General features: G+C 33.5%; 2 protein-coding genes across 2 annotated transcripts; one reads left to right on the top strand and one right to left on the bottom strand.

Moving 5' to 3' along the window:
• The first annotated feature begins 9 nt into the window (after positions 1-9).
• On the top strand, positions 10-1,245 carry LOC111380607 (heavy metal-associated isoprenylated plant protein 7-like). Its single transcript, XM_023004220.1, has 3 exons — positions 10-291; positions 381-468; positions 575-1,245. Exons 1-3 carry the CDS (start codon positions 10-12, stop codon positions 994-996), a joined length of 792 nt encoding a protein of 263 aa, XP_022859988.1. The 3' UTR covers positions 997-1,245.
• A 6,031-nt stretch (positions 1,246-7,276) lies between these two features.
• LOC111380614 (palmitoyl-acyl carrier protein thioesterase, chloroplastic-like) lies at positions 7,277-10,356 on the bottom strand. Its single transcript, XM_023004228.1, has 6 exons — positions 9,887-10,356; positions 9,650-9,783; positions 9,228-9,341; positions 8,592-8,769; positions 8,444-8,512; positions 7,277-7,750 (listed from the first exon to the last, which is right to left on the bottom strand). Exons 1-6 carry the CDS (start codon positions 10,307-10,309, stop codon positions 7,502-7,504), a joined length of 1,167 nt encoding a protein of 388 aa, XP_022859996.1. The 5' UTR covers positions 10,310-10,356; the 3' UTR covers positions 7,277-7,501.
• Between the last annotated feature and the right edge of the window lie 298 nt (positions 10,357-10,654).

Raw genomic sequence — 10,654 nt, 5'->3', positions numbered from 1 at the left:
TTACTATAAATGTACAGAATTTTTTCATTTTTTTTTTTTTTTTGGGTTTCTGTTTTATTTATTTTAGGAGTGGAAGATGTTATGACGGATTATAGAAATAGTAGGGTGGTTGTGAAAGGTGAAAAGGCCGATCCAATTAAGGTTCTTGAGAGGGTTCAGAGGAAGAGCCACAGGCAAGTGGATCTTCTCTTTCCAATACCGCCACCGCCACCGCCACCGCCACCGCCGGTGGCTGAAGAGCCAAAGAAACCTGAAGAAAATAAGGAAGTCAAAAGTGAAGAGAAAATAGAGGTCTGGTTATTTTTTCATCATGTTTCTATTTATTTCACCATTAATTTTCACTAATTTTGCTTTAATTTGCGTATTCTCTTTTGTTACAGCCTCCCGTTATTTCAGTTGTGTTAAGAGTCTACATGCATTGTGAGGCTTGTGCTCAAGAAATCAGAAAGCGGATTCAGAGAATGAAAGGTGAATTTTTTTCTTTAATTCTTCAGAAAAAAATGGCATTTTTTAACGATCATGCTTAAAATCGATTTTATAGGGTATGAACTGATAATCAAGAATTTGAATGTAGGAGTGGAAAGTGCAGAGCCAAACCTAAAGCACTCAGAAGTGACAGTAAAAGGGGCTATTGAACCGGAGAAGCTCGTCGATTACGTATACAAGAGGACCGGAAAACACGCTGCGATCGTGAAGGTTGAGCTGGAGAAAAAAGAGGAGGAAAAAGGGAAAGACGATAAAGAAGAGAAGAAACCGGCCGAGGAAGGCGAAGAAGGTGGCAAAGAGAACAAAGAAGAGGGCGGAGGCGGTGACGAACCACCAGTCAAACAAGATGCAGAAGTTGAGGATCCCAAAATGGACTTGAAAAAGAATGAGTTCTACCAATACTACCCTCAGAACTATCCAGTTTATCCACAGAGGATTGTTCAAGACATGTATTCATATCCTCCACAGATCTTCAGTGATGAGAATCCAAATGCATGTTCTATTATGTAAATGTTGGAGAAGGTGAGGGGTAAAATAGGGAATACATGTGGTGGGGGTAACTGTCCTATGGCCATTTCTCTCTAGACATCTCGTTGTTCTCTTCATGTGGCGTTGTCTGGGGTCTCGCAATATAGCCATAAATCTACAGATAAGCTATGGAATTTTGCGATGCTTCCGCACCTTTTAGTTTTTGTTTATTGTAATATTTGTCACATATTATGAATAATAAATAATATTAGAATACTAACATATGGATCACATTATATTTTAAATGTTGAATTACTCTGTTTTAGTACTCTAGTATTCACCTCTTTTCCCCTTTCTTTGGAGGTATTCGTTTTCGATTTGACGATTTTTTCAGGACGATGTTATTGGTGCACAAGTATTTTAATATCCGAACAATGAAAGATACAACTTGTAATCTCAACAACTTCTAATTGATTTACACTTTCGGATTAGTGGAAATTGGAAAGGGAAAAAAATAGAGGAAATGTGTTTCTAAAATTTAGTCACTTTTACGTGCAACTAAATATGCTGAATCTTGGAAAAAGAGATAAAAAGATAAATTTGTGACAGTCTATTTACAAAATAATCGCTTATTTAATGATTATATGTGCCCCTGTTATTTGTGTTTTCATTTCAACTTATACTCGGTCACACGAAATTCGTTCTTATTCATGCAATTTTCGTTGTAACTCCTACTTGTGCATACAAATTTCATTTTAGGACCTTGCTGTTTGTACAGGGAAGGTTTGACACCCTCCTTGACAGAACAGACTCAAAGGGGGACGGGGAGCATTTTTTATCATTTTTTTTCACTCGAGTCCCACGCGGGTTCCACGCGAATGTGAGAATCTGTCAAGAATGTGGTAAATCATTTTTTTGGACAAATGGTATTTTTCATTCTAATTTATGCGGTTTACCCCGTTTTTTTTAAATAAATGAACGAAAAAGTAAGATTTCTTAGAATGAAATCCAAAAATTGCGCCCCCCGGGTCACATCCAAGTTGGCGGAACAATCATATTGGGGGGCTCTGGAACCAAGCGTGGGGAGTTCGTTTCCTGGTGGGAACCTTTGATCCAATAAAGGAGGAATTATTGGTGGATTAATCACTATGGAGGAAGGCTTTCTTTGGGAAAGGAGTAAAAGCCGTGTGGGAACTTGGGAACCAACAATGGCACATTCCGCGATTTACCTCCCTGAGCTGCTGAGAGGTCGGAGGTTCAGGGACGAGGATATAGTCTGGCGCAAGCTGTGACACCTCGTTAAAAAAAAAAAATCCAAAAATTGCCAAGGAATCTTACAGTACTTCAATTGAAAGATTTTCTGTTTTACTGTCACTTCAAAAGGTTCGCTGGTGACCCTTTATTTCCCAGGGCCCTAAATTTTCAACTCAGAGTCAGAGCTGATTATATTGTGGAATGAGTACTAAATTACGCTGTCGTAGCTAAAAATCAATTTTTTTTTTTTTTTGTAAATTTTATAAAAATTAATGAAACGTATAATTGAAAAATTGATAAATATTGTAGGTTTCACGAAATATATGATTAAATTTAATTTTTGACTTTGAATTAATTGTTTATCAAAATTTTAACCCACACCAAATAGGGGCTAACTAAAATAAATTAAATTTATCATTTTTTTATAGTTTAATTCTTAAAGGAAATGTTGGATATTGGTTAAATAAATCGAGAATTGAAAATCGATTAAAGTTCGTATCGACTTCGGCCAAATACTCAAAAGCTCGACTCAATCCGTTTAGGCAAAATTGTTTGCCACTTCGCAGCTTCGGGACGCACAAACGGGGGTCGAGGGGGCAGCGCCCCTCGTGGGGGGTCGGGGGCAACGCCCCCGAAAGAGAATTTTGATTTCTCTGCATGTATTGAAGGGTATATTTGTCATTTCGAAAATCAACATCGGATGAATGAAAATTACGAAAAAGACCTCAACCATTAGTGAATAGACACTTTTTCATAAAGGTGCATTGTTTGGAAATGGTGCATGGTTTGGCCTCAACCATTTCGTCCACACCCTTTCATGGTCTATAAATAGAACCCTTTGGGTGTCCTATTCCACACAGTTTGATATGCAAAAACGTCTCTCATCCTCTCTTCTATCCAAAATAAAAATCATTTCATTTATTTTGATTTTCTTTCATTTCATTCTTGGAGTACATAAGCCTACATTTGGTTCGTTGTACTTGTGTTTTGGAGTGCTACAAACACAAGTGTAGCCGTTGTATCTTGGGAGTCGATTGCCGAAATCCGTAGGCACCGTTGCGGGGCAAATTCGACTTAAGGACAAAGAGTCCAACTCTTGCCTCGGCTTTGTCACCATCATTATACTTATTTCGGCGCTACTATTCACAAAATTCTTCCAACAGGAAATTATTTAGCATGGTATTAGAGTAGCAAAAGTCTTGCTCAATTACTAGCTACATAATAATTATGTAACTCCAGATATTTCGAAATTGTTAGTCAATTCTATTTTCAACAAGAGTTTATTATAACTAGATACGATTTTGACCATTTTTTTCAAATCTATAATATACGAAAAAAAAATGTTCAACGTCAAGTCGTTCAAGAAGAGTGATGTAAAATAAATCATGAGAATGTGTTGCTTGAAATAAGGATTGGTACATCTTGATACATGATGCTACATTGAAATTCACAAAAAATGTGTCGTTTCAATAACCGTGAAAGCTGATGGCTATGTTTTACTCATGAGTTGTATACCATTTTAATTTGATTTCGTGGCTAGATCTTATGAGTATTGAACATTTTCAATGTGTTTATTAATATTTTGGCTATATCTTATGAGTATTGAACATTTTCAATGTGTCATAGATTTGGTGAGTTGGTGTTAATTAATGCAAAAAGAGTAGAAAAGGGTTAGGTCGTTTCAATATCTGTGAAAGCCGACGACTGTATTTTACTCACGAGTTGTATACTATTTTAATTTGATTTGTGGCTGGATCTTATGAGTATTGAACATTTTCAATGTGTTTATTAATATTGTGGCTAGATCTTATGAGTATTGAACATTTTCAATGTGTCATAGATTTGGTGAGGTGGTGTTAATTAATGCAAAAGGAGTAGAAAAGGGTTAGGTCCAAAGTTTGGGGACTAAAGCGTAAATGCTCAAAAGTTGTGTCAAACCTCACAATGAAGATTCAAGAATGCTAGGGGTCAATTGGATGTAATTAGAAGTCAAAAGGAGTAAAATATGACTAAAATATTTTCATTAATCAATTTTCAATCGCACAAGGATGTTTCAAATTTTTAGCCAGAAATTGAGACCCATTCGTAGACTAGAAAATGTTCGAATATGAAATTAGCTATTTTTAGTAAAATTGTAGCCCTTTGAGTTATTTTTACCATCCAATTTGAATCGCCACAATCGAATATTGGAAGAGAAAATTATGATAAAAATACTGAAAAATGTGCAATGCTAATTTTTACGTGAAAGCGGTGCCATCAAATTGCACAATATAGAGTTGTGGCACCGAGGCGCCAACTGCTTACCTAGTGTATGAATTTTGGCATTTTTAAAGCCCATAAAACTCTAGATTTGGGAAAAACATGGAAGCAACTATAAATATGAAAAAAATGAGGCATTTGAAAAGGGTTTCATACATTGAGAGATAATGACACAACTGGAGATTAAAGAGCTCAAATCAAAGGAGAAAAATATCAAGAAATTCAAAGTTTGATGTATTGATTGAAAGAGGAAGAAGATTAATTTCTTTTTCTACATCTTTATTCAAAATCAAGTGATGTATTCAATAACAATTTCTTGTTTTTATTTTTGCCTTATGAGTAGCTATATTTCATACTAGTTAAACAATGTAGTCTAATTGGAACCCTTTATTTCTTTTATTCAAGATTCTTGTTATTTTACCATATATGTGTTGATTTTATTATAAGTTTATTGCATTGAATTACTTAATTACTAATTTAATGATTTTGTGAATCTTTCACGAATCAAGAGGTGAGTTTGAAATTTATACCACTTAGCAAAATTCGGTAAATTAGTATAACGTGTAGATATACGTATACTAATTAATGCAATCATTATATAAATTCTTAAAACTAATATTTCGTTCAATTAAGGTTGGTTTGCATAGAGACACGAGATTGAATTAGGTAAATAAGCTCAATGAGAACTCGAGGAGGTAAATTCAATACAATAGAAAAGTTCGACCGAACACTATATTATATTTTTTAATCTTGAATTAAAATTTAAAGTTGATCAATAGATGAAATTGTCCTGCCCTAATACGAATTCTAAATCAACCTTTGTGTGCATTTTGTTATTTTCAAGTATTTAAATTAAAAAAAATACAACAAATCATAATCTTTGTTTCTTTTCATCATAATGAAAAAGATTATGATTTGTTGTGAGTTTTTGATTTATATATATTGATCACTTTTAAGTTTTAATTCAAGATTAAAAAATCTAATATAGTTCCAGACCGGATGATTCTATTGTGTTCAATTTACCATTTTCGAGTTCTCATTAAATCTGTTTAACTAATTCAATCACATATCTCTATACGAATTAATGTTAGTTAAATGAAATATTAGTTCCAAGAATTCATATAACGATCGCAATAATTAGTATAGGTATCCATACATGTTATACTAATTTATTGAATTTTACTATGTGGTCTAAATCTCAAACTCACCTCTTGATTTGTAAAAAAAATCACAAAATCATTAAATTAGTGATCAAGTAATTCAACACATTAAACAAATAGTAAAATCAACACATATATGATAAAATAACAAGAATCTTTAAGAGAAAAATAAAGGGTCCCAAGTGTACTATATTATTTGCCCTAATATGAAATTTAGCTATTCATAATACAAAAATAGCAACAAGAAATTATTATTGAATACATCATCGACTTTTGAATAAAGATGTAGAAAATGAGATTAATTTTGAATCAAGATTTTCTTCCTTTTCCAATCAATACTTCAAACCTTGAATTTCTTAATATTTTTCTCCTTTGATTTGTGCTATTTAATCTCCAATTGTGTTTGTTATCTCTCAATGTGTAGAGCCTCTCTCAAGTGCCCCATTTTCTTGTATTTATAGTTATTTCCATGTTTTCCCCGAATTTAGAGTTTTTTTATGGACTTTAAAAAAACCAAAATCCATGCCCTAGGTAAGCAGATGACGTTGTTGTGCCACAACTCTGTATTGTGCAATTTGGTGGTGCCAATTTCAGGTAAAAATCAGAATTACATTTCCTCCAATATTTTTATTATAACTTTATTTCCTAATATCCGATTGTGGCAATTCAAATTGGATTGTAAAAATGACTCAAAAGGGTTACAAGTTTGCTAGAGGTAGCTCTTTTCCAATTCAAATGTTTACTAGGCTAAAAATGGGTCTCAATCTCTGACCAAAAATCCAGGAACGTCCTTGTGTGGTTGAAAATTGATTTGTAAAAATATTTTGGTTATATTCCACTTATTTTGACTTCTAATTCCATCCAATTGACTCCTAACATTTTCGAATCTTCATTGTAAGGCCAGACACAACTTTTGAGCATTTACACTTTATTCCCCAAACTTTGGAATTTATCCTTTTTCTTCTCTTTTTGCATTAATTAACACCATCTTATCAAACTTATAACATAACACTGATAAAAGCATTAAAAACGTTCAATACTCATAAGATCAAGCCACTAATCAAGTTAAAATAGTATATAACTCGTGAGTAAAACATACTCATCAAAAACTTTATAGAAGATAGGTCGATTCACTTGAAGGTAATTTTTTTCTATCATCATGTTGTACATATATAAGTAATCTCCTTTGAATTATTGCTACATGATTCAATCTCGTTCTAAATATTCTTAGGTATTTCCCATCATGTGGAGGATAGAAGGCCTAACTAAACTATTGATTAAAGCAGCACTTTCAGGACCAAAAGAATGGAAAGGAATTTAAGAGCAAATCATGATATAAAGACAAAGTAACGAAGTCTTGACTTTTAAAAAAAGGTATTTCAAATGTATTAAGAAAGCTAAATCAGAGATTGAATGAGTTGGATATTGGTAGCTCAAGAATATATTGCTAGCTTGTTCATTATAAATTTTGAAGTCAAGTCGTCATGTTCCATTCCCACATGTACATATTTGCTTAACTCTATAGACATGTAAAGGAGTTTAGGTATTCTAAATCGTTAGTTAACATGAACAAATAAATGTTAAACTTAAGGCTAAGTTTTTCCATTATTTGAGTCTTTCTAAAAGAAAGTAAATAACAATCTCAAGTCTTAAACCTTGGCTCAAAATCTTTTTCCTTTTCCACTGATTCTTTATTACATGTAAATGCCTTCGACAAGAATATACTTTCAACATCCCAACTCTACATGGAAACTATACATCACATACAAGAATGAAAAAAGGCCAACAAAACCCAACCTCCCTCCCCACCCAAAAAATATGGAAAAAAAAAATTAAATTACTGAATATTTATATAAACACAACAAATTAATTGATCAGATTGTATGATTTGGTTTGAACAGCCATACTGATCTTGCTCGGACGATCTCTGCATTATCGTCTTCCATACGAAGCAAATGTGTGCATTCGAAATCTTCTTTTGCAGTATTATTAGGCCTGTTTTCAGCTGTTTTTGCTTTCATGCTTGTTAAGGATTCAAGAACATTGGACTGACGGCATTCTCGTCGATACTCTAAAGTCATGCGTGTTAGATTATAATCTTCCAGTACATTTATTGGCACACTCTGCACATAAAATGTCGAAAAATATATTAAAAATCTTTTGCAGCTTCTTCGAATTCTAATTTTTTCACAGACAACCTTCTTTGCTGTCTTAGGTAGCATGCATCTCCCTACTATCCAAAAAAGTTGAGAAAAAGCAGCTAAAGATGCTTTTGAGCACAATAAAAAATGTAATAGAATTTTGCCTCATGTACAAGCCCTGGACACTCACATACCCTTTCATTGGGTTGGGGGTGGGTGATTATTTAAAAAATAAATAAAAAATTCTCCCACCCCCCATGGATTGTGAGTATTCTGTACAGGTCCTGTGACAGCAAGCAGAACTCAATGTATTAGGTTTGACGATTTAGTCATTTTTTATCCACATATTTTGTAAGGTTCACAAGTACTATATACTTATCCACCATTCACTTCAATCTATTTACATTTTAAATCATAATTAAAAACAATCCCCAAATATGCTCTATATACTAATTTTATCAATGCCAACATAAAGGGCATGTTAATATGTTAATTGGCATGTAATATTCAACGGGACGAGATAATATTATATACAAGGTTTTAACTTATTTTTTGTTCCTTAATAATGTCTCATACTGTCCATTAAAGTCGCTAAACATGTCGAAATTGAATTAATGAGCTAAATTAATTCAAACAAAATGGCTTAAAAATATTTCAATATTCTGCATGACATACCTCCAAAATCCATCCTATGTATTTGACATTGTTAACATGCTGGTTAGCATCCATATCACTCCATCGGGGCTGGAAAAAAGTTCTATATATAAGTTGAAAAAAATCGAAAATATATCAAATTGATCCTTAAATGGGTATAATTACTTACAGCCAAACCGGTTCGGATTTTTTCTGCAGATTCTTCAGTGACTTTTTCAATCTTTTCACTGTCAATATCTTCTGTTGCAATTGATGTTCTATTGAGATAAAAGGGCTGGACTTCTTTTTTCACTTCATCAGGGATTTTACACAATCTTCTTGTTTCTCTATTCATGATCACCCATGTACTGCAGAGGAAAATAGTTAGTGATATTATGGAAGAAAAATAGTAGTGATATTTGATAGGGACGACTAGGTAGCACTTGATAGTGTTAAGGAAGAAAAAAGTATACTCCATCTGTTCCATAAAAATAGGCTTGTTTCCATTTTTACACAAATTAAGAAAATATAATTGGAATTAAATTTTACTTAAATTTTTTTCCAGTATACCCATAAATTAAATGGTAGTCTGTGTAGGAGTAGTTCTTGACAATAAAGCACGTTAAATAGGGATATATTAGAAAATAAAAAATCAACTATACATTCAACAAGGAAAGTTACAAATAGTTTGGAACAAACAAAAAAGGAAAGTAAGTCTATCTTGATGGAATGAAGAGAGTAATAAATTTGTTCATTATATTATCATGTAATTTGGACTTTGACATGAAGAAACTAAGGAATTTGTGCAGTTGTTTTTAAGATGAACCTTGTTGCTCTTGTTATGATCTTGTGGGTATTGTAGTCTCGGATGATCCAGTCGCGGCGCATTCCATTTTTCCCAGCTGCGTCTACCCATGTATCTATCTCTACAACATCACCCCTGAAATAATATTTTGACATCAAAGTAAAGATTGAAAGAAAGAAAGATCTGCAACATTAAATGTCAAATTGGCACGTCTAAACTTGAGCAGGTAAAAGTCACGGAATCAAGCATCGCTGCTTCCTTCTATGAAATTTGTACGTGTAACATACATTTGATGAAGAAAAACGAATTGAATTGTATTGAAAACTAGATTAACATCTTAAAATTTGAGACGGGATGGTCACCGTTAATCTTAGGAACCATATAATCTGTCTCTCGGAATTTTCTACTACAAATTATCGAATAACGAGAAAAAGAAAGCATACCAGGAGCTGTATTTATCGACTTGAACATGTATACGAGTGACTACCCAAATCAATTTCCTTAGGCTCATCTCCCGGGTTGCACCAAATCCATTGCCAGCAAGACCTGAGCTTGCCACATGATTCAGGGCTGTCTCCTGTTGTGCATGTTAATTAATTGCATTAGAACAACAAAAAACTGCACTCGTTCCCAGTAAGTACGGGGTAAGTTACAAGAATCATTCTTCATGAAAAACCAACCTGAAGGAGATTCATAAGTGTTTCCATTGTAGCAGTTTTATCTGGTCCAATTTCATAAGACCTTATAACAAAGGATTGTCTATAGACAAACCTGTCCTCGACAAACCTGCCAAGAAGGTATTCATGATTTGGCTCTTCTATGCTGCGATCTTTAATTATATCAGTGTTCGTTTGGCCTAAAAATGGCATCCCCTCAACATGAATCCCATTGACTTTCTTCCCATTTATCGTCTCGACCTTTTTGTAACCTCTCATGTTTGCATTCACCTTCAAGTTTCTTCTGCTACTGTAACCACTGATTCTTGGAGGACAGAAGTTCACATTTTTTGAAGGATTTATGCCAAAAAAATCCTTCTTTTTTGGGTCCGAAAAATTATACAAATCTTCCCAATAAGGGAGGGCAGCATTTTGCATCAGCGCCATTGTTGCTAATGGTAAAATTTCATTAATTTGTTTGCAGAAAAGAGTAAAAAGGAACAAATTTAAGCTAATGTTGAATTACTTGTGGAAAGGATTAGCTTATTCTAATGGTAGTAGGCAAACAACTTGTTGAAAATGATGTCAAAAGGGGAAATTCAAAGTTTAGAAGGATCGAAATTTTGAATTAAAATTAATTGACTTGTGAATAACGAGGAGCAAACGAGCTTTTGCAGGTGAACCACTTTTTGAGTGGGGGAGAAAATGGAGACCTCTCCATTCATCAGTGGCTTACACGGAAAAAGTGGAGACTTGTGTGGTTAAGTAACTTTGCATGGTCAACATATCATT

The sequence above is a fragment of the Olea europaea genome, unplaced genomic scaffold (genome assembly GCF_002742605.1).
Source record: "Olea europaea var. sylvestris unplaced genomic scaffold, O_europaea_v1 scaffold2176, whole genome shotgun sequence".
NCBI classification, from domain to species: Eukaryota; Viridiplantae; Streptophyta; class Magnoliopsida; order Lamiales; family Oleaceae; genus Olea; species Olea europaea.
This window is presented reverse-complemented; position numbering and strand designations above follow the sequence as displayed.

What these genes read in the sequence shown, in the direction of transcription:
- LOC111380607 (XM_023004220.1), top strand. Translation starts at nt 10, where the DNA reads ATGTACAGAATTTTTTCATTTTTTTTTTTTTTTTGGGTTTCTGTTTTA. An exon ending in AAAGTGAAGAGAAAATAGAG is followed by an intron (nt 292 to 380) that starts GTCTGGTTATTT and finishes CTTTTGTTACAG; the next exon opens with CCTCCCGTTATTTCAGTTGT. An exon ending in GCGGATTCAGAGAATGAAAG is followed by an intron (nt 469 to 574) that starts GTGAATTTTTTT and finishes ATTTGAATGTAG; the next exon opens with GAGTGGAAAGTGCAGAGCCA.
- LOC111380614 (XM_023004228.1), bottom strand. Translation starts at nt 10,309, where the DNA reads ATGGCGCTGATGCAAAATGCTGCCCTCCCTTATTGGGAAGATTTGTAT. An exon ending in ATCATAACAAGAGCAACAAG is followed by an intron (nt 8,770 to 9,227) that starts GTTCATCTTAAA and finishes TTTCCTCTGCAG; the next exon opens with TACATGGGTGATCATGAATA. An exon ending in AAATCCGAACCGGTTTGGCT is followed by an intron (nt 8,513 to 8,591) that starts GTAAGTAATTAT and finishes ACTTTTTTCCAG; the next exon opens with CCCCGATGGAGTGATATGGA.